At 41.9% G+C, this 24141-nt stretch overlaps 1 protein-coding gene and 1 long non-coding RNA gene across 15 annotated transcripts in view; one reads left to right on the top strand and one right to left on the bottom strand.

The window, feature by feature from the left end:
* Positions 1–5109: 5109 nt before the first annotated feature.
* On the bottom strand, positions 5110–15119 carry LOC139750353 (uncharacterized). 2 transcript variants are annotated; one of them, XR_011713115.1, is made up of 2 exons: positions 15058–15119; positions 5110–6159 (listed from the first exon to the last, which is right to left on the bottom strand). It is a non-coding gene; the product is annotated as an uncharacterized lncRNA (long non-coding RNA). The 2 variants fall into 2 exon arrangements; XR_011713114.1 differs by lacking the exon at positions 15058–15119 and adding an exon at positions 6357–6656.
* A 303-nt stretch (positions 15120–15422) lies between these two features.
* Positions 15423–24141, top strand: part of LOC139750352 (mitochondrial outer membrane protein SLC25A46-like) — a 113020-nt gene continuing 104301 nt past the window's right edge. Inside the window, exons 1-5 of one of the 13 annotated variants that reach the window (XM_071665041.1) lie at positions 15436–15545; positions 16681–16719; positions 18278–18589; positions 18894–18997; positions 19214–19392. In XM_071665041.1, coding sequence (XP_071521142.1) covers positions 18370–18589; positions 18894–18997; positions 19214–19392 — 503 coding nt within the window. In that variant the 5' untranslated portion in view covers positions 15436–15545; positions 16681–16719; positions 18278–18369. Of the gene's footprint in view, positions 15751–16098; positions 16175–16680; positions 16720–18277; positions 18590–18893; positions 18998–19213; positions 19393–24141 lie in introns of those variants that run through there. The other 12 variants (XM_071665043.1, XM_071665047.1, XM_071665050.1 and 9 more) reach the window with 12 other exon arrangements.

The following is a 24141-nucleotide window of genomic DNA, read 5'->3' as shown; positions in this document are numbered from 1 at the left end:
TGTTTAGAATTGGGAAGTGGAGGTTTGGGGGTGGGGGGTGGAGTGGAGGTGAAAGTTGTGTCAGAGGATGTGGAAGTGGAATTGGTAAGTGGAGATATGGATGGGTTGGTAGTGTTGACTAGGGGAGGGTGGAGGGAGTTGTGTTGGAGGTGGTGTTGAAAGTTGGGAGGGCTGGAGGTCGGGTTGCTGGCGGAGGGTTCGAAGTGTTGCCTGAGGTCGCTTGGGATATTGCATTTGTGTTAGAGATCAGGGAGGCGTGTGTGACAGGATTCTGGGAAGGATGGTTGTTAGCGAGGGAAGTAAGGAGTTCGAATGGAGTTTGTACAGTCGGACGGTTGTTATGGCTTAGCAACAAGGCGAATATTCTGTTGAATTCACACTTGTCTTCCTTGCTCACGAATATTGCTTTTAGATAGCACGCGTGCATTTTCCCGTGGAGAGTAAGGAGGTCAGAGGAGTGTGTGGTCGAGATTGGAGAAGTCAGTCAAGGTGATAGTGGTTTGTTTATGCAGCAACTGCTGCGTGGAGGTGAGGCTGGTGTGTGTTCTGGGAGGAGCCAGAGGATTTGGGGGTCTGCCGTGCTGTGCGAAGTTGGCCTCTACAATTTACACAGACAAGTGACTACAAGTCTGTTGTTGTGATTTGCAGTTCTTGGTATCGTGTCCGTACTGTAAATATTTAAAACGTTGCTGAATCTCTAACTATTGATCTGGCTTAAGTACTTGGTGGGCACCGAAATCATTGGAAACAAATTTCCACAGGATAGCAGATTTGCGGAGGTGGGTTGGTACATTGGATTTTTAGTGAGCGTGATGTTTAGTTTGTATGCATTAGTTACACTGATGTCGCTGTTCTGGTTAATAGCTTCAACAATCTCGGCAGGGTCAAGGGTCATGATTGATGCATCGATGTTGTTAGCAATTATGGTACATCTAGCTTGGAGGGGGCGGGCGGCGGTCGTGAATAATTTGGAAGTGTTTCTTGATGAGTTCATCAATCAATGGTTTACATAAGATCTTGTTAAGATCATTATTCTTGTTTAGGCAGATCCTGAATTGTTGTTTATTGGTAGGGTTTTGCACGAGCCTACTGGGACGAACCTCGGTTGTCCCAAAGACTATTGTTAATAAATCAGTTGGGGGGAAGGATGTGGGGGAAGGATCAGTTTTACTAACTTTGATCCGTATGTTGGGAGGAGGCGTGATGATAGATAGCATCAGTGTCTAGCGTCTACGAAATGTGAGGGACCACGACCCCACTCCAGGGAAGCCCCTGCATTATCACAGGGTAACCCTGAAGGGTCGGTGGTGCAAAACAGTGTGTCTGATGAACAACGAATACACACACAGGGTTGGGACGTGGGCAGGTCGCGTCACAAGACGAGACGAGGCAAGTGGTAGGTCAGAATAAAACGCTCTCAACCCCGTTAAGCAAGAGCAGGTCCACACCAGGCCTCCGCTCCTCTGGAAATAGATTTCCAGAATGGAGTGGGGTAGCAAGGGTAGACTTGTACAAGCCGAACGATGGCAGAGGTTGAGATGGATGGTAAGGGGACGAATGAAATATGAGCGCATGATTGACTGGAGGAGACGTGGGGGTGGAGGCGTATACAGGCGAGGGCGGTGGTGGGATCACAACGTCAACCTCACTGGCTTGGAGTCATCTCACTGACGTCTTCTGTAGTTGTCTCCTGCGGGAAGGACCAACACAGGAGGTGATACTATTGTCATCTTTCTTCTCTGTCTTCGTTGATCTTGGCGGCCAGAAATCCTCGGTCGTCGACCACGTAGTCACCACGTGGTCAGAGCACGCACATACACTGGGCTGTGTAGTACCTGGAGAATGGAGAGGGTGTGCTCGTGCGATGACGCCCCGGGTACACAAGAGGGAGGAAGGTCAGGTCATGAGACTATGCTATCCTCAAAGGGAACTGGAAACGTCGCGGTCGAATGTGGCCAACTCTGACCTCTCTCCATGCTGTTGGACTGAGGGTTGGGCTCTTATCTTGGGGAGGGTCTGGTCGTCTCGTTAATGGAATAATTAGAGCGGCAGCTTCTGACCTGCCACCGCCGAACATCGAGTATGTAGGTCAGGTGAGGTCACACGCCGTGACCTGCCACCAAGCCAAGGCGCCGGCGCGTCTGTAAGGTGATATTGTGGGCCGATTCTGGGTAACCCAGCGTCGCTACATATGCTTTACGAATACTACTTACACTCATGAAATCACATGTATACTTCCAGCATGTCGTAAAGGATCGTACAAATTATAATGAGGGAAAAACGAACAGTTAGTATGTGCTCAGTGTGACTGAAACCATCCATTTGTCTGATGATTTGAATAAGTGGACATTCCTGCAGCACATGCCTCTCACTCTGTGCCTGGCCACAAATACACTTTCCTTAAGCGGGAGACAGCCACGCCCTGGCCTGTTCGAGCGTCCTTTCTCCATCACCAGGATATGGCTCCTCCAACAGGTTATGATTCCACCACAAAGCTATGGCTCCAACACCAGGCTATGGCGCCGCCACCAGGCTATGGCTCCACCACCAGGCTATGGCTCGACCGCCAGGCTATGGTTCCACCAACAGGTTATGGCTCCACCACTAGGCTATGGTTCCACCAACAGGTTATGGCTCCACCACCAGGCTATGGCTCGACCGCCAGGCTATGGCTCCACCAACAGGTTATGGCTCCACCACTAGGCTATGGCTCGACCGCCAGGCTATGGCTCCACCAACAGGTTATGGCTCCACCACCAGCCTATGGTTCCACCAACAGGTTATGGCTCCACCTCCAGGCTATGGCTCCACCACCAGGCTATGGCCCCACCACCAGGCTATGGCTCCACCGCCAGGCTGTGGCTCCATCAGCAGGTTATGACCACCACCAGGTTATGGCTTCACCACCAGGCTATGGCTCCACCAACAGGTTATGGCTCCACCAACAGGTTATGGCTCCACCGCCAGGCTATGGTTCGAAAGCCAGGCTATTGCTCCACCACCAGCCTATGGCTCCACCATCAGCCTATGGCTCCACCACCAGGATATGGCTCCAACGCCAGACTGTGGCTCCATCAACAGGTTATGACTCCACCACCAGGATATGGCTCCACCACCAGGCTATGGTTCGACCGCCAGGCTATAGTTCCACCACCAGGATATGGCTCCACCGCCAGGCAGTGGCTCCATCAACAGGTTATGACTCCACCACCAGTTTATGGCTCCACCACCAGGCTATGGCTCCACCACCAGGTTATGGCTCCATCACCAGGTTATGGCTCCACCACCAGGCTATGGCTCCACCACCAGGCTATGGCTCCACCATCAGGATAAGGCTCGACCGCCAGGCTATGGCTCCACCATCAGGATAAGGCTCGACCGCCAGGCTATGGCTCCACCAACAGGTTATGGTTCCACTGCCAGGCTATGGCTCCACCACCAGGCTATGGCTCCACTACCAGGTTATGGCTCCACCACCAGGTTATGGCTCCACCACCAAGTTATGGCTCCACCACCAGGCCATGGCTCCACCACCTGGATATGGCTCCAACACCAGGCTATGGCTTAATATAATCGCGAAAAGGCTGCTCTGTGGGCCTCAATAACAGTTTTCACTTGTAAATTTCGTGCACTGTACAGTTTGGGTTAATGTCTTCATATACCACACATCTTGAAGAAACTGACTTCGAGATTTGATCGTGTACTTCCCTTGTAAGAATTCTTTTATGTATTTTCCTTTAGGCGTGTTTGAGCCACAGTAGAGATTATTGATGACATGTCGTCAGTGAGGCCTGATCGCCCACTCCGCATTTCGACCAAGAATTTGTGATGTTTTTGTCTTAATTAGGTCTGGTAGTGACGGGTATCTTGCCTCGACGTCACACACAAGGTTCCGTGTCGCTCTCCTCACACCGAACACTTGTTACAAACCTCAGTTACAACGTGTGACGACTGGTTTAAGGTCGGCCAACACTCACGACTCACCTGTACAGGAGGGACGCCATCAAGGCCCCCGTCAAATACCCATCGCTTGATAGCAATTATCACACCGAACCGTTCCAGCGAGAGCAGTGTTCTATCACCGGCTCGTTCGCATGTATCGGCCCCGCGTTCCCTGCCTTACTATTGGCTCATTTTCATACCACAGTCACGGCAGAACTCGTGTGACATCGTCACCTTAATATCCTATTAGATCTGCATGTGGCAAGTAATACAGAGTCGTCCATTAAAGCCAACATATGAAGCCATTACATGAACCCTTCCGGAGACTGACATCCGTCTGTGTCATCCTAACTAACTCATTAACGCAAATAACAAACAGAAAACAAGAAGTCGGTGACGCCTGTCTAACCCCCAGCCTGGCCACCATAACCGTCACACCAGTAATACTCTACGTCACACACTACATTGACACCAACACCCATCGTTGGTACGGGCGTTGACTTAAAGTCCTGACGGTCCATTGGCGAGCTCACAGCTCTCGTGTTCAGTCATGATCGTATCGGAATCGCTGGGAATCTAGAGCCTATGAGTGAGGCCAGGTACCGCGGTCTAATACAGAGCTGTTCTGGTGAAGGTGGAGGTGACGGTTACAGACTTACTGGTGAATCATTATCGTGATAATTTTTGAGAAATTTAATCACAAATCTAATCACATTTGCTTGGTAGTTAACACGAGTTTATCTCACGATTTTGAGTTGTTTCCAGACTAGTTAATATCCAGGTTATCTTGTTATAATCGAGTGGTCGCAACCTCGACATGGAACCTGGCATTTCTCTCCTTGAGTGTCATATAATGAAATAGTGTTTTAGGGTTAGCTTAAGAACAGAGAAACTCGGTAACTTGAGTTTGAATCTTTTTGTTACATTTACGTGCACAATAATTATAGGTAACAGACTTTACGTTTCTTTTGCACAACAATACAATACAAAGGCGGGCGGCCGAGTGATGCTTTACCTTTTAAAGGTTTCTGGAAATTGTGACCAAACAGTGGAGGGCAAGTTTATATCCCGTATTGATAAGCATTACTAGGATCAGTTACACTATCTTTAAGTATTCTAGAATAAAGGTAGACTGATGGTGTGTGATTAGGATAAACATACAGGACGAACAAGAACATTAGTATACTGAAGTAACGTGATAGATCAGCCTTTATTATACTTAAAGTGATGTCCATCCTCCACGGGCATGGAAAACTTCATGAATCCTTGTGGGAACAGAATGGACGAGGTTTCTGCAGACACTGGGACGGAGACGAAGGCTGTCCCATACCTGGCGTGCAGTGTCCATGATGCCTTGTTGGTTCCTAGCCTCACCCACGTTCCATTCCCAGCACATAGTTGCCCACAGGTTCTCTACAGTGTTCATGTAACACCCTTTCCTGGGCCAGTCCAAGACATGATCTCCGGTTGGGCACTAAACCACGCACATACTGCTCTGTTGGTGTGTACTGAGCACTTGTCTTGCATCAGCTTGTTACTTGGCTCTGGGATGACCATGGTATGAAGAGAAGGAACATATAATATTTCAATGTACTGCTGGCTGTTAAAGCAACCTGCACTTTCTAACAGCTCGCCAGGCCCAGTTTTCCACATCCATCCCTAAAATGAGACTTGCATTCTGCCACACGCCGAAGCTCGGAGATATTTTCAGAAGTGTGACGGGTATTGTGAGGGCACCAGCACAGCCCTGAACCTGCACTAGCAGAGGAAAACATTGTTTCAACTGTAAAGATTACGTCTTCCCAGTAATCTTCTCCCAGTCCTACACGCTACAGGACCAACCCAAGGTGTGCTTCCCTGTGTGTTTGATTCAGTTGCTCTTCCTCAGCAGGAATGTGGGAGTGTAAATGTCGTCCCTGGAGACGACACTTGGTGGTGCGTGGATGACACTGTAGCTGACGGGTCACGTGGACAGCTGACGTCATGGGTATGTCCCGCACGACCTGCCCAATCCGTTCATCCTCCTTCCGCGTCCTGCACCGGGGTCGTCCACTTCGTAGTCTCGTCCTGACTTCTCATTCACCGCCGCCGCTGTACACTGCTCTCTGCTTAGGATGTCCCGGCAGCAGGTCTGGCCACTGGCAGGCATCCTAAGCTCCCACATTCCAATTATGTGGCCCGCCTGAGTAATGACGTCAGCAACATTAGCGATCATCTCTGTAAAGGGAATATGAAATTTATATATAAAAAAATTGCAGACTTTAAGGTGCTTTAGAAAATTGTAGGGCAAATTGTTGTACTAAATCACAGGAACTAATTACACACACTAGTAAGAAACTTTTAGCAACTCCTTCGTTAATCGACGTGGAATCAGGAACAGTATAGTGTAAGGCCACTTGACCCCCTCCACTTACCCTCTTCCCTTTAAAGGCGTTAGGCGTGACACTTCTTCGTCAGGTGCACTTTAAAAAACGCATCTTCTGCTTCCATAGGTAAAACTACCGGCCACTAAGTATGAAAACTTAAGCTTACTATCAAGTGTTAGCAATACCAATCGCTGTAGATGCTATGTGCTGTTAGTCTTAAGTTTTCCTTGTTAATATCATCAATTAACTATGAAGGAAATGTACCACCCATCACTGTGAAATGTTTCCTGCGAGTATTTTTAGGCATTTAATATATTTCTGAAAACAAGTGTCTTAAGACGTTAAATGCTCCTGTTTGGCGGGCCATTTAAAGGCTAAATGACAACCTTCCCATGCGGTCGGCCGAGAGAGTTGCCAGGTAGCCGTAATGTGAACCGCCCTCAAAGATAAGTGTGACGCCGCAAGATTGTATAGTAATCAGGAAACACACAAGTCTAACAATAACACACATCTACAACTGTCAGTATTTCTGAAAATTAAAGCTTAAAGTATTTATGTTCAGCTTAGTAAAGGATTTATTTCACTCGTCGTATATAGCAAGTAGTATCCTACTACCAACGTAGATGTTTCTATACTGAACACTGACTCAGATTAGTTGGATCGTTTGTAAACGCTTATCATTCTGCTACACAACAGCGTAAATAGGCTGTATGCTCGTCATATAGTCTGCCATGCAAACAGCTCAACCTAACTTAGGGCCAACTCTCATAGAACAAGACTTCGTGTTAACCTACAATGATTCTAAACAGCATCAAAATTGTTGATGAACTACTCACTGCAGTTACAAAACACCGAGAACTTTGTGACCTAAATGGCACGAACAAAACAAGCCCCGTTGAACCTAGGCTATTTCGAGTGAATGAAAACAACAACAAAGTCAAGAAAAAGATAGTAGAAATTATATGAAAAAGAAAAACAGAAGGAAGGGAATCCACAGGTTAGCTGTTCGAGGGAAGGAGGCAGGGATCATAACGGCCAGTCCTCGAGTGGTCAGTCTTCTAGCAGAAACTGTAGGAAGCAACACCCAAACGCGCGCCTCGGTGTCCAGACTACTAGGGTAGGGACAGGCAGACAGCTCACGCGAACAACGGCCAAAATAATACCCGTGTTAGAGAAAGAACAGTAACATTACGACGTACGGAGAGGGAAGGTTGTAGAGAGGTGATGAGAGAATTGATGGGATGGAAGACTTTTGATTCCACTCTAGTTAACAGCGAGGTAGAGTATGGGTTAACCTAGGTTTTGTGAGCAATGTTCCATATTTGGGGGACTGAAACCCCTGTAGATTTGAAACAGCAGCTCACAAGGAAAATCATTACGGCAGCCATACAACACCCGACTGTGTGGCGTTTCCATGGACGTTCATCCAAATCGTGATCTGTTGAGAATTAGTTAACATTCCAAATATTTAAAAGTGGAGCCAATCCATAATACGCTTAACGTGAATCTTAACATCAGAATTGGCCACTTACCGGGACCTTCATGTCATCTCTAAGTATGTTATGTACAAAAGAGACAGACATAATTAATAATCATAGGTACGTCTGACTACTGAGGAGGTTTCTATTATTCCAGCACAAATAACTATTTCAAACCCTCAGAATATTCCCCGCTATATTGGTCCTCAAATAGAATTTTTTTATATAACTTATGCTAGCAGAGGCGGCATGGGCAACTTTTTTTTTTTATGTTGCAGGCTCCAGTCACAAACAAAAGTCCACATCAAGGCCAGACCTTAACTGAAATATAGAGAATCATAAAACAGAAAACGAAAAGGGAATTTACGAATTTTGGAGGAAGTGAAAAACCTATCTTTTAGAATGTGTCGGGTCATAGTTACTGGAAAAGACATGAAAAGGTAGAGTTCCAAAGCTTCTACGGGAAGGGAAAGAAGCGGTTTGATTATCAAAGCGACCCACCCTTGAGTTTCCAATGGTTACGCAATAATCACGTGACGCAGAAGCTTGTCGAGCATTGCGTGGTCTAGCTAGTGGTGGGGGCACACAAGCAGCCAGCTCTCGGAGCAAAATCCAAAGTGACACCATAGTACAGAAGAGGGAAAGTGGACCAACATTGCGGCGTAAGGCAAGGGGATCAAGTTTGGCAGTTAGCTAGGGAGAGGCGGTAATTCGGACAGCTTTCGACTCACTTCTGTCAAGTAAGGCTACAGAACTAGAACCACCCCAGATGTGAGAGCAGGACTCCATACATGGACGAATCAATCCTCTGTGTAAACGGAGTAACTGTTCAGAGCAAAAGAAATTTCGACATCTAAACAGGACACCCAGTTTTTTTTTCTTTTAGAGGCAGACTAATCTATTCCTGTAATGTGGGGTTTCCAAGAAAGAGTGGATGTTACAATGATATCAAGTATGTTCAATGAGTCAAGAGATGGAATTACAGAACCGTGAAAGAAGAGACAAGAGTTATGAAGAATAATCGATAGAGAGATGGGTAGAAACTAGGTCTTGGAGGCATTAAACTTAACAAGAGTTTGTCTACCCTACTGAGATATCTTGTCCAAGTCTGAGTTTTTTGAGGAAGTTGTGTCAAGACGAGATGCAGATCGAGGTGAGAAGAGGGAGTAGAATTGAAGGATGTGGATGAATGTAGTGTTGAGTCGCCATCGTATGAGTGCACTGGATTATGTGTGGGGGAAATCGTTGAAAAAAAAAAGAGAAAAAGCGTAGGGGACAAGGTAGAACTCTGAAGAACACCATTGTTGATGAAGAAAAGAGGAGAGGCTGATCCATCAACAACCGCAGAGATAGATCAGCCGGAGAGGAAGCTAGATATGAAGGAGCAAAGTGAGGGAGGGAACCTTAAAGATGAGACCCCGATGCAACACCCCGTTAAAAGCTTTTGATATGTCAAGAGCAACTACACACGACTCCCCCAAATCTCTCAGGGATGTTGACCAGACATCAGTAAGGGAAGATTTTCGAGGTGTTTAAGGATATGGGAGTTGAGGAGGGATTCAAAGACTCTGGAATGGTAGATTTCAAAGCAACAGGACAATAGTTAAAGGGGTCAGAACGGTCACTCTTTTTAGGGACGGGATGTGTCAATGCATGCTTCCACGGCAATTGACATTAACACATTCCATTCGCAATAATTACTTCGAAAGGACAGGGTAGTGTACTACTCCCACCCTCATGTCATCCCTTTTTGGGCTTACAAAAGTTGTAAATGTCTTAATATTACAACACTACAAGAATTACCTTATCCGTTGTATTGTTTACAGAAATAAAATTAAAGTATAACTAGTTTTGAAATGAAAAAAACAATTAATCTTACATGATAATAAAGTTATACCCTATGGGCAAAATTTTTATATAATGCAAGAATCATTTTAACCATTCCATTATCATTTAACCAACGAATTTGTTCTTTTAGAGAAGTGATCTCACTGTTCCTATATGGTAGGATTCTTCCACATTCTAATACATAATGTATGTGCATCCCTCAGTCGGCAAAAACGACCCAGCCCTCCACTTATCTGCCAATGATATTTGTATGCCAACCTTAGTCTCGTTATGGCAGAATCAACAGATGGTAAGTTCGTCCTGTAGGTTACATTGGTGTTTTGTAAAACATACAAATAATGCTGTAAACTCTTCACAAATTGCATGAAGTCCAGCCAGCGTGGATAAGGTATTGTTACTAGTTCTTTCACAAACTGTTGCATCTGCATAACATTGATTGATAAAAGATCCCCTTATGAAAACACTACATCGCGCTTGATCGTTACTTAACACTGATCCGTCACAATATATATGTACAACATTTCGTCTGGGAAAACTGTTTATTTTCTTTTTTTTTCTGAAAAGACGTTTCGTAAATAACTGGGATGCCAATCATATCTGTTTCTCTTCAAGATGTAAAATATCTAATGTCAAGCGTCCTTCCTACCATGGCTCGAATCTCAGATAAGTTCGTTGTAAATACAATATTTACTCCATACTCCACATCAACCTTTTCCAACCTTAATCCGTTCAAAAATAAATCCCCCTGTACACAATTTCTAACCTGATATATTTAGTTCTTTCTTCATTAATGGCAAGGCCCATACTGCAACAGAGTTTACTCAATACATCTAAAGTCTCTTGCATATTTTTCATAACGTTACATTGTAAGATAATGTCATCAGCATATATTACAATCTGTGTCTCCAGAGAATTCATAGCTAGCTATTGTGTTAATCAATTTATTAAAAAGAGGGGCTAAGAACCCTCCTTGTGGAGTCACCAACTCCATTTCTCGTTCTTCTAAGTACCAGCACTGGAACCAATCTCAAATCTTTCTGTTACTCAGATAATCAACAATCGATTTCAGCAACTTCCAAATTAACTAGCTCAAGTATGACTTCCTTATTCGCCCTGTCAAAGGCCCCCCGTTAAATCTACAAACACCCTTCATGTAGCCTCGCTGTTGTTCAAACACTAGAACACAGTCAGCAGTACTTACCCCTTTCATAAATCCATGTAAACTAGGCGCTGATATATCCTCCACTTTATACAACCATTTTTAAAACTATTTTTTCCATCATTTTGCTAAAACAAGAAGTCAAGGATATCGGATGAAACTCTCCATTGCTCTCTTGTATTGACACAATTACTGCTTTCTTCCATTTAATGGAGATACAACCTCCATTATAAGACATGTTAAACAAGTCTAAAGGAAGCCATTCTTTAATACCAGCAAGACAATGATATCGTGTATGTCACTTCATCATCATCAGGTGCCGTAGGCTTCCCCTTTTTTTACAGCATATAATAACCCACCACTTGCCATAGGAACACATGTATCATCCTCCAGTGTACACTGGCTTTGCACTAACTCATTCCTATACCTACTCTTACATTGTAATGAGGCTTGGACATTCGGAGGTAACTCGGGAAAACTGGCTGCTCCAGCCCATATCCTACTAAGTTGACTAGCTCTGCCTTGTGTGTCAACATAATTGTTGTCCTAGCTTCCAACACCTCGCACTTTATTCACTTCCTTCCATGTGTCACCTAAGTCACATAAGTCGTTGGTCATGCGCCAGTTTTTGCGTGACGAACACTTATGTGATACTTTTGGCATATTTGCCGTTGTCCAAGGGCTTGCAGGGTGGAGAGAATTGCGTCATATTTCGTCTCTAGATTCTGTTGGATTGTTCGTAAGAGCGAAAGCAAATGTAGCAGAAAGAAATTGGTCCTACGGGTCCTCATATGCTCATTAAGTCTGTAGGACAGGAAAGGAAACAGAATCAAAGATGTTGCAAACAATGTGTTGAACCAGGGTAACGAACCAGTAGGGACAGTGAGGAGGTCAAAAGAAGCACTAGGGGCAAACAGGTGGAGAAGCCTATCGTCTGACCTCTATCATTCATCTGTGATTCTCCTGCGTTAGTACTCCATGGATGAACACGTCTTAATGTTTTCTCTGTGCATAAAGAGATCCAGGATCACACCAGAACTGATCTTAGGCTGTCTTAAAGCTAAATACGGATAGAATATGTACCAAGTGTTCATGGAAAGTACTCTGTGCACCTGGATATTGATTGGCTCAACGAGGAAAACTTGCGGGAAAAAAGGGAGAAAAAAATTACCAGATTCTACAAAGTCTTTTAAGTTACTTGTGGAATATTCATTGTATTGCTCAGTTCATTATGGAATCTTTCCTGACACGTTCGCTCTTCAAGTTGGCATGTTCGGACGCCATAAACGTCCTTCCCCATCGTAATTTAGTTGCAACTTAATTGTTACTTTAATTGTTGTGCCATCATGATGAATTCCAATCCATGCATATATTTCATTTGTGATGGCAAGGATAGGGAGGTATATCTATTTTCAAAAAACTTTTTAAAATCAAAATCACTAAGAGCACTATATTGTCATATGCACATCTCAATAATTATGTAACATCTGCACAATAATTCAATCAAATGGCAACTGTAAGAGATATCATTTACTCCGAAGACTTACAGATAGGTTTATTTTGTAGGCTTACTTTGTTTTATCATTAAAGCTAGAATATGAGTTTAACAAGATGCAATGCACATTTTTCAGAGGCGTGGACACAAGTACTCTGCTCCTTAGGCAAGTTTGGCGAACTGTCCTGCTTTAGATACCCGAAGCATAAATAATCATGTAAACATAATTTTTTTCATTTACTGTCACGCACATACAGTTCATGATATAATAGGAAGATGAAGGAACATCATTTGTTTTTAAGCAAAACTAGATAAATAAAATCGATTTTCTGACTTTCCTTTGGAAAGTCACTTTTTTTCTTTTTTATGTGTTGATGCTTCTATCTCCGCCAAACACATATGGTATTGTTGCGGAAATGGAAACTTCTATCCCCCTCTTCCTCCAAGACGACCTCTTCTTCCAATTTGTGGTTCAACCGATCCTGTTCTGAGGCCATTCAGGAAAGGGTGCAGGCATATCGAGCTTGGAAAAACTCTCCTCCTCTTACTTCCATTCAGCTTTCATCACTGCAAGCACATTGTCTGTGAGGCTATGTTCCTTTCAGGTCATTAGCTAAGGGTATCGCTAACATCTGTTGGTCTACCTTTCCTTCACTTTTCCGTTCTGACGATGCTATAGCTGTCTCTCCTGTACATACACAAACACACACACACACACACACACACAAAAATTGATCCCGTTTTCCCTCTACTCCACCTTAGATAACTAACATTGCTGCATCCGCTGATGCTCCTCTGACTAATCCTATGCCTCTCCATGTAATCTCTACGCTGAAATGTACGAAATGAGCTTCTCTCTGGACGCAAGCAAGGTTTATTTATGGTCCTGACGGCATCCCATCCCCGTGTGCTGAAACAGTGCCTCTGAAGTTGCACCTATACTTTCGTGTATAAAACAGCCTTTCCATCTCCGTGGAAGCATGAGTTGGTACATCCCATCCCTGAGAAGGGTGCCTGCTCTAATCACTCTAATTATTGTTCTGTTGCTTTGACATCTATCATTTCCAGTCTTTGAATTCCTCCTCAACTCATATATTCTCAGACATCTTGATCTCACAATCCACTGGTGATATTCATTCCTATCTTACTATTGACTTATTACTATCCATGAAAGATATTGAAGAATCCTATGTAGTTGTCCTTGATATATCTAAAGGTATGACATTGTGGTTTCATCCCTAAGCTCCCCTCTTTGGGCTCCCTTCCTCACTCAGCTCCTCATATCTAACGTCCTCTCTGCCTGATCTATCTTCGTGATTTTTGATGGATCAGTTTCTCCCACTTTTTCCATCAACAGCGGTGTCCCTCAAAATTCTGTCCTACCTCCGACACTATTTCTCTTTATCAGCGATCTCTTTTCTACAAATAACCAAATGTACTCATACGTTGACGACTCAACACTTGATTCCTCAACATCCTTTGAATCTGCCCCTGCTTGTCGCATTGGATTTGCATTTCATTTCGACCCAATTTTATCAGTTAATTCAGACATGGATAGGATATTTCAGAGGGGTAGACTAAACTTAGTTCAAGTGTAATGCCTACGAGACCCATTTTCTGTCCATACGTCTAACGACAATTTCTCATAGCATTTCCCTCTCTTTTGACGGATCTGTAATTACATCCCTTAACTCAGTGGACATATTTGATATTATTATAACAACCCAATTATATTGGAAACCTTAAATCATGGAAACAGCTGTCTGCTTCTAAAAAGAAAAAAAAAACTGGGAGCCCTCTTTAGATGTCGAAATTTCTTTTCTTCCTAACAGCTGCTCCATTTATACAAAGTATTGATCCGTTCCTGCTGCTCTCACATCCTGAGTCATTCTAGCTCTGCATCCTTACTTGAAAAAAATGAATTGAAAGCGGCCAACTCGTCAACTCTCCCAAGCTAACTTCCAAAGTTGACCCACTTCCCCTACGCTGCTATGTTGGTTCACTAACCCTCTTCGTTTTTGCTCCAGAGAGCTGGCTGCTTGTGTACCCTGTGCCCCACCACCAGTTACACAACGCTATGCTCGTTAAGGTGCGTTACATTATTGTGTGGCCGTTGGCAACTCGAGGGTGGGTTGTTTTGATAACTGTTTCTTTCCTTACACCTGGAAACTTTGGAACATTTCGACCTCTTGTTTTTCCCATTAACTCTAACCCGCCACTTTGTGAGTACTTTTGTCTCGTATTTTTTTTCTCTTTATATTTCAATTAAGACCCAGCCTTGATGTACATTTTAGATGGTGACCAGAGCCACTAGTGTATACTTTTTTCCCTTTTAACTTTGTTAGCTTTATCAGTTGTAAATGCTTCTGTTATATCATTACAATCACTAGTACTTCAAGTTGGATTTGATTTTCTGCACCTTACCCTCCTATGTCAGATGCACGGAAAATCAGTAACGAGCGAAAAATGACCTCATTTGCACGCATTTATTATAATACTGTTAAGAATGTTGCACCGAAACAAGAACTTACAATCCACAGCCAAGCCCCTAAAACTGCCTAAATGGATAATTACTGGATAAAGTTACTAGACCAAGTGTAATGGCGGGGGATCGTTAAGGGAAAAGAAAGTGTCGTGACGTCAGGTTGGGTGTGAAGTAGCAACTTTATATGGGAAAAATGGTTTAAAAAGTTCCGTCCTTTGCCTTACATAATATCGAAACATTTTCTATGGCAATAAGATCACACAGTAACTTAACCAAAGACTTACAGTATATAAGGACTCAGTATACCGTCCATGTGCCGGGTCCATGTAAGCGTCCTCCATACCCGTAAGCTCAAAAACTATCCTCCAAACGTTGATGAATTTGCTGTTACCTAATTTCTCTGTCCTTTTATGTTTCCACATTCGCCTCCCCAAACTAACATATTCATTCTGATCCTGATGGTTGATTGGTGTAAATCGTTCTAAACTGTACAGATTTACTAAACCGCAGGTAACTGATAAAGTCAGAGTAATCCGCTCCATTGATAACATTCCCTAACAGTTTAAACCAGTAATATTAATTGAAAATGACTTAATCAAAGTTAACATTTACACCACGTTTGTTTAATATGATCTCAGACTCAAATAGGAAAGAAATTTATTAGATTTTCTCATAAATCAAGACATTTTGATCTTGTTCATACTAGAAGAAAAAGTGGTACCAAGCTGCCGGATGTGATGGAGACGGAGGGTGATCAGCTGTTACTGTTATGGTGCGTCGTCTGCTGGACCTGTGGAAGTATTATTATTTCCTAATATCTCACCGGTTATTGTCATTTGTGTAATTAAGAGTTGAAATAGTCAACCGAATGTGCTTGTTCAGATGCATGTTAGGGTCTATGGCGGCCATATACCCATAAGAAAATTAACCGAGGATGATTGCATTCAAGTGGTTGATATGTTAACAGGTTATACCAGGTATAGTACGGTACATCTGTAACTAAGTTTCCTGCTTTTCTTAATGCATGGCAAGCATTCAGGCTTCATAACTAATATATCTTTACATTTGATCCAACAACGTACATATAATATTTACAGGAGATACCGACATACAGCCCAAGTCATTAGAGTGTAACTCATTGGTACGAACAGAAAATTGCGAAATCATTTTTGAATGAGTATGTAATTTGTTAATCATTAATTTGTCTCATATTATAGTTCAGTTGCAGAATTATCAAAATATATTTTCATGCGCCACTTTATTTGATTTGGTAAAGGACCAGGTTCAACTAGAGTTCGTCTATGTATACAGGTACTGTGTGGTGGAATGAAATGCCGCTATCAATCAACCAGTGTCAAACTAAAGATGTTTTTAAGAAAGAAGTAAAATAGTTTTTATGGAGTAAGATAAGTGCTGATGGTCTTGATGTATTCGTAACTAGTTGTTAATTCTGCATTCATGGTAGTAACTGTGCTTAATTCTTTAATATTAATTTAAAATCATTATGAAATATTTAATTATCGAATCTAGTTCGACTATATTGTCTTATTGTTTATTCTTTGCTTTGTAACCTCAGAGATTATGTATGTATTATGAGGATCATATTTTCCTCTTCAAGATACATCTGTCATCTTCATGTGGTACTTATATCTTATTCCACGTTCCCTTCCACTGTTATATAACCTTAAACTATTCACTATGGTATCCTTATGCATAGCCTTTCCCTATTCATAACATTCTGCATCTGTATGTATTTCATCATACCATTTTTTACTTTTCATGTTCTCTTTAATATTTTCCATCTACCATTTTCTCTAGATTTCAGTTTGACATTATTATTTAATTGTGTTATACTTTTAGTTACATGAAATTCTGTCTCATTCCTCCCTTATCCATTTTTGTCACAGTATCAGCCATGTCATTTCCAGTGCATCCAACATTGTCAGGTAAGCAAAAGGTTGTAACATTTCGTTTCTCATCTTGTAATCTAATCCGAAACTTCTTTCTTTTGTTACATCAACTTCATCAATAGCACTTTTTTCTATTTAACAAGGGCGCAGTCAGAATAATTTCTAATCAGTGCTCCATTTTCCGTTCTCATTTTTTTGTCCCTGTGTTGAAGAAACTTCATTAGTCAGTGTATGAGATTTCCTTTCCCATGTCCCATTTCTCCATGTAATGAATTCACTCCATTTGTTTTTGAACACTTTAAATGTATAGAACAAACAAACTTATCTCCGTATTTATTCCTTGAGTGTTTTCAGTTGTAAGAGCCTTTGCCAGCTTACACTTAACAGCTCTCATTTGATAATATTACATAATGGTGATCAAAGTCCAGCACAAGTCATCAGAGAGAGCTCTTTATTAAATCTTGTGGAGTTAGAAATGATGATCTCCATAGAAATTATTGTAAAATTAAAACATAACGTCATGCCTAATAAAACCTAAGAGTTCCCAGCAGTGATATGCATTTGACAGTACTGGACAATAAATGAAAAGAATATGGTATTGTTGTTTCCCATACAAGACATCACACTCAGTGTGTAGAGTTTTTGTGTATTTATTTACCTATCTGATTCCCATTCCTCAGAGAACTCCTATCAAGGGGGTGGCCACTGTGAAAGTCTCGGCTGATCCCAGTCTGTACAGCTTCCCTCGCGTGTTTTTGTTCCTTTATCAATTTTGTTTTGCCAATTATTCAGGTCATCTAGATAATGAAATGCTTGGAAACTAAGATGAGACAAGTATTCTCATGTGACTTGCACTGGACTTGATGTTTTTATATTGAAAAATCAATACAGTAACATTTTTCTATGTGCTCACATGTATTTTTCAGTTTTCTTGATAATCATAGCAACTTGTGCAGAAAGAGATGTGAAATCCACCCATAAAGTGGTGCAGGGAAAATGAATAATTAATGATAATTCTGTTTTCATTAATTGCCAGTCTGGTCTTACTTTCTTTTAATCATTTCAGCAAAAAAGAATAATTGTAAAGCATTGCTCAAGAATGGCATTAAGCTGAGCATGAAACACTGATCTGCTGGTCTAATAGTGTCATTTCACATAACATTTCCATGTGATGACTGAAATTTACCCCGCCTAACTCTACCTGGTGTATCTAAAGCTAATTTTTCTTGGATGGAACTGGGGATTTTTATCAGAGTTGTCATGGAAGGAGTGGGCTAATTCAGAAGTGAGGCTAGAGTTAGGACATTTTATCCTGGAAACTAAAGCAAAAGAAAGATGAGTAATTCCTATTCTGTTTAGGGTTGAAAATGATCCATCTCTTGAAATATCAAGGCAACATTTTTTTGGAAAGTTATTATCTAGATATGTCTTTCATGAAATGAAAAAGACAGTACAGTAAATCATAGTAAACTGCTGTACCTCAGTCTTTACATTTGATAATGGAGTTTCATTGATTGAATAGATACTACTTAATAAACATCATGCACATTGTTTTCCAATGTATTTGTTTCTAAGAATTTCATGTGATTTTCAGACAAAGTGAAATGACTTGACTGGGAAAATGCATGAAAAACCATAAGACTGAGAACTCTCTTAGAGCACCTCACAGAAAACAAGTACAGTATTATGGCAGGACTTGATGATTACCAATTTTTCTCAAACCTGCGTGAGAGAGATACCCCATTCTGGCAAAAGACATTTGAAGATAAGGAAAGGCCAGTAGGTATGACTGACTATTATCGACGCCCAACAGAGTTTCCACAGACTCTGCTGAACCCAGCGCATGGTTCACCCCAAGCTGCCAAACCAGTGGTGCCAAAGCCTCATGATCATGATTTGTATAAAGGTAACAGTTAGTTGTGCTTCACACATGATGTATTGATAATATTTCATGAAATCTGAAATGACCATTATTACCTGAAAGTTGGACACTCTTAATGATCTTTACTAAATTTAGATACAAAATTCTCAGTCTGCAGCGTCTTAGCATAAGTTTATGTTAAACTCGTTTCCATTAATTTGTCAACTCTTACTTTATAATTTACAGAGTGAGGTTCTTGATTTATGCTAAGTGTCTTGGCAGATACTGGATTTGATTAGAAACTGAATTTTCTACATCAAACAAGTTCACATTCTACTAATTCTTCCAGATATTCAGATGGAGAAGTATGGAGAAATATCTATCAACATAGTCAGTTTATGTGCAGAGAACCTCCTTAGTCATCCCTTCATCGTGGTTAGGAGACAGTGTCAGGTAGGAAGATTTATCAGTGCATTTTTCACTTTTAACCCCTGGGACAAGAAATATGAAAATGTGTAGGAAAGGACACTCTTTTCCAGTTTGTTTTTGAATAAGACAGTTTTTCATTGACTACTGTTTTCATAAAGGGATGATACTTTTAATCATGTTTTAGTTAGTATGATACACATTTTTTGAGAAGTTGGTAGTATTAACCTTCATACTCCCCAGGTGAATGTAAATAGCCAGCGTTATCATATACTGCCAATAACACTTGTGCCAGCCCTGATACATATGCAGGGATGTCAAGGATTCTCTGCATTTTGGAAAGGGCTGGGATCAGTACTCACCGTCAGAGGGGTAACCATGGGTCTAGAGGACTGCATTTCCAAGTTTACGCCATGGCCAAAGTAAGAATAACTTCTGATTATAATTTTGTTATTGTTAATCACAGGAATTATTTTTTCATTAACTATATTTAGTTTATTTTGAAATTATTACACATATGAAAATATCTAATGTCTTACAGTATTTGATGATGGTTTTGTGTTGTTTTAAAAGTTCCATTTATATATATAGTAGGGTCCCATTCATTCATTCTTAGTGATTGATAATCATTACTGAATGATTGAATAGTTTGAATAACTAATCTATAACATTCAGCCATACATTTATGCTGAAGTGACAAAAGTTAATATTTTTTTTTTTTTTTTGCTTTGTCGCTGTCTCCCGCGTTTGCGAGGTAGTGCAAGGAAACAGACGAAAGAAATGGCCCAACCCACCTCCATACACATGTATATACATACACGTCCACACACGCAAATATACATACCTACACAGCTTTCCATGGTTTACCCCAGACGCTTCACATGCCCTGATTCAATCCACTGACAGCACGTCAACCCCGGTATACCACATCGATCCAACTCACTCTATTCCTTGCCCTCCTTTCACCCTCCTGCATGTTCAGGCCCCGATCACACAAAATCTTTTTCACTCCCATCTTTCCACCTCCACTTTGGTCTCCCACTTCTCCTCGTTCCCTCCACCTCCGACACATATGTCCTCTAGGTCAATCTTTCCTCACTCATTCTCTCCATGTGCCCAAACCATTTCAAAACACCCTCATCTTCTCTCTCAACCACGCTCTTTTTATTTCCACACATCTCTCTTACCCTTACGTTACTTACTCGATCAAACCACCTCACACCACACATTGTCCTCAAACATCTCATTTCCAGCATATCCACCCTCTTGCGCACAACTCTATCCATAGCCCACACCTCGCAACCATACAAAATTGTTGGAACCACTATTCCTTCAAACATACCCATTTTTGCTTTCCGAGATAATGTTCTCAACTTCCAGACATTCTTCAAGGCTCCCAGGATTTTCGCCCCCTCCCCCACCCTATGATCCACCTCCGCTTCCATGGTTCCATCCGCTGCCAGATCCACTCCCAGATATCTAAAACACTTTACTTCCTCCAGTTTTTCTCCATTCAAACTTACCTCCCAATTGACTTGACCCTCAACCCTACTGTACCTAATAACCTTGCTCTTATTCACATTTACTCTTAACTTTCTTCTTTCACACACTTTACCAAACTCAGTCACCAGCTTCTGCAGTTTCTCACATGAATCAGCCACCAGCGCTGTATCATCAGCGAACAACAACTGACTCACTTCCCAAGCTCTCTCATCCACAACAGACTTCATACTTGCCCCTCTTTCCAAAACTCTTGCATTCACCTCCCTAACAACCCCATCCATAAACAAATTAAACAACCATGGAGACATGACACACCCCTGCCGCAAACCTACATTCACTGAGAACCAATCACTTTCCTCTCTTCCTACACGTACACATGCCTTACAACCTCGATAAAAACTTTTCACTGCTTCTAACAACTTGCCTCCCACACCATATATTCTTAATACCTTCCACAGAGCATCTCTATCAACTCTATCATATGCCTTCTCCAGATCCATAAATGCTACATACAGATCCATTTGCTTTTCTAAGTATTTCTCACATACATTCTTCAAAGCAAACACCTGATCCACACATCCTCTACCACTTCTGAAACCACACTGCTCTTCCCCAATCTGATGCTCTGTACATGCCTTCACCCTCTCAATCAATACCCTCCCATATAATTTACCAGGAATACTCAACAAACTTATACCTCTGAAATTTGAGCACTCACTCTTATCCCCTTTGCCCTTGTACAGTGGCACTATGCACGCATTCCGCCAATCCTCAGGAGGCACGTCACCATGTTAATATATTACAGTTAATATATTACAATTATATTTTAAGTTCTTACATTTTCAAATGTCATGTTTGGAAATTTTGCTGCTTTTTAGAATAAAGTATAAGAAAGGTATGTGAAAAGAAGGAGTGTATTAGACAAGTTGGGAAAGAATACTGATGACAATGGGTGAAGTTTGTAAGGTGAAGAGAATATTTTAAAAACTGATTGGAAATGATTATGAGAGGCTGGTTTTTAGGCACAGTAAGTTTAAAGGTGTGCAGGAGGATGGATGTGCTGGAAATGAGATGTTTGAGGACAATGTGTGGTGTGAGGTGGTTTGATCGAGTAAGTAATGTAAGGGTAAGAGAGATGTGTGGAAATAAAAAGAGCGTGGTTGAGAGAGCAGAAGAGGGTGGTTTGAAATGGTTTGGGCACATGGAGAGAATGAGTGAGGAAAGATTGACCAAGAGGATATATGTGTCGGAGGTGGAGGGAACGAGGAGAAGTGGGAGACCAAATTGGAGGTGGAAAGATGGAGTGAAAAAGATTTTGTGTGATCGGGGCCTGAACATGCAGGAGGGTAAAAGGCTGGCAAGGAATAGAGTGAATTGGATCGATGTGGTATACCGGGGTTGACGTGCTGTCAGTGGATTGAATCAGGGCATGTGAAGCGTCTGGGGTAAACCATGGAAAGTTGTGTGGGGCCTGGATGTGGAAAGGGAGCTGTGGTTTCGGGCATTATTGCATGACAGCTGGAGACTGAGTGTGAACGAATGGGGCCTTTGTTATCTTTTCCTAGCACTACCTCGCACACATGAGGGGGGAGGGGGATGGTATTCCATGTGTGGCGAGGTGGCGATGGGAATGAATAAAGGCAGACAGTTTGAATTGTGTGCATGGGTATATATGTATGTGTCTGTGTGTGTATATATATATGTGTACATTGAGATGTTATTTTATTTTTTTATTATACTTTGTCGCTGTCTCCCGCGTTTGCGAGGTAGCGCAAGGAAACAGACGAAAGAAATGGCCCAACCCCCCCCATACACATGTATATACATACGTCCACACACGCAAATATACATACCTACACAGCTTTCCATGGTTTACCCCAGACGCTTCACATGCCTTGATTCAATCCACTGACAGCACGTCAACCCCGGTATACCACATCGCTCCAATTCACTCTATTCCTTGCCCTCCTTTCACCCTCCTGCATGTTCAGGCCCCGATCACACAAAATCTTTTTCACTCCATCTTTCCACCTCCAATTTGGTCTCCCTCTTCTCCTCGTTCCCTCCACCTCCGACACATATATCCTCTTGGTCAATCTTTCCTCACTCATTCTCTCCATGTGTCCAAACCACTTCAAAACACCCTCTTCTGCTCTCTCAACCACGCTCTTTTTATTTCCACACATCTCTCTTACCCTTACGTTACTCACTCGATCAAACCACCTCACACCACACATTGTCCTCAAACATCTCATTTCCAGCACATCCATCCTCCTGCGCACAACTCTAATGATAGCCCACGCCTCGCAACCATACAACATTGTTGGAACCACTATTCCTTCAAACATACCCATTTTTGCTTTCCGAGATAATGTTCTCGACTTCCACACATTCTTCAAGGCCCCCAGATGTATAGGTATGTATATTTGCGTGTGTGGACATGTGTGTATATACATGTGTATGGGGGTGGGTTTGGCCATTTCTTTCTTCTGTTTCCTTGCGCTTACCTCGCAAATGCGGGAGACAGCGACAAAGTTTAAAGGTAAGGAGAGAGATGAATAGATACAGGGGAGAGGACATCACAAAAGGAGAAAGTAAAAGTGAAAGAAACAAAGATATGTGGTCATGGACAGCATAAAGGCAGTAACTTTTTGACCATAAAGGAAAAGGGAGTACCATAAAAGTGTAAGAATTACAGAAGAATACTTTTTTTCAGCATAGTTGGAAAGGTGTTTGTTAGGTAAGTGATTGGTCATGTTAGAGATTAGTGAACCCCATGTTGGTGAAGAATAAGGTAAGTTTATGAGGGAACAGTGCATGTAGACTGTATTTTTGCACTTGGAGAGGTAGTACAGAAATTCTAGAGGAAAAATATGAAAGTATATAGAAAAGTTATATTACCCAAAGAAATGGGAAAATTTTCTGAATAATTCTATGTGTGGTGTGCTTAGAAGACTTCTGTTATGTACCACTGTTTTATAATGAAAGGACACGAATGCCTCTAGTCTGAAAACTTTGGGATTATGCTGTAGTATGGATATCACTTATCCCTGGGGATAGGGGAGAAAGAATACTTCCTACGTATTCCCTGCATGTCGTAGAAGGTGACTAAAAGGGAAGGGAGTTGGGGGCTGGAAATCCTCCCCTCTCGTTTTTAGTTTTCCTGAAGAAGGAACAGAGGAGGGGGCCAAGTGAGGATATTCCCTCAAAGGCTCAGTCCTCTGTTCTTAATGCTACCTCACTAACGTGGGAAATGGCGAATAGTATGAAAAAAAATTGGATATCACTATTGCCAAGGGAACATGATAACTGTTGTTACTGTATTTTACTAGAATTCTTCCTCGTTTCCAATTTCAGTTCATATTTCTTGCACAGACTACATTCTCACTCAGTGACAATTGTTTTAAAAGCAAGAATTATTTTCCTGATGTTCCCTCTCATTTGTATCCTCTTTTAAGTTTCTGTTTATGTTCCTTAGTCCTCTCCACCCCATCTTTGAGAAGCCTGTCCTTGTCCAGAAGTGATAGTCTCTTCACAGTTTTGTAATTCATGATTAAGACTACAGTTTTTTTTTCTGTTTCTTAGAATTATGACATTAGTACTCCCAGCAGATAGGTGACTGTAATTTATTGTTAACAGACATGTAACAAGAGTGTGCACTTGACAGG

The sequence above is a fragment of the Panulirus ornatus genome, chromosome 9 (assembly GCF_036320965.1).
Source record: "Panulirus ornatus isolate Po-2019 chromosome 9, ASM3632096v1, whole genome shotgun sequence".
Classification (NCBI taxonomy): Eukaryota; Metazoa; Arthropoda; class Malacostraca; order Decapoda; family Palinuridae; genus Panulirus; species Panulirus ornatus.
This window is presented reverse-complemented; position numbering and strand designations above follow the sequence as displayed.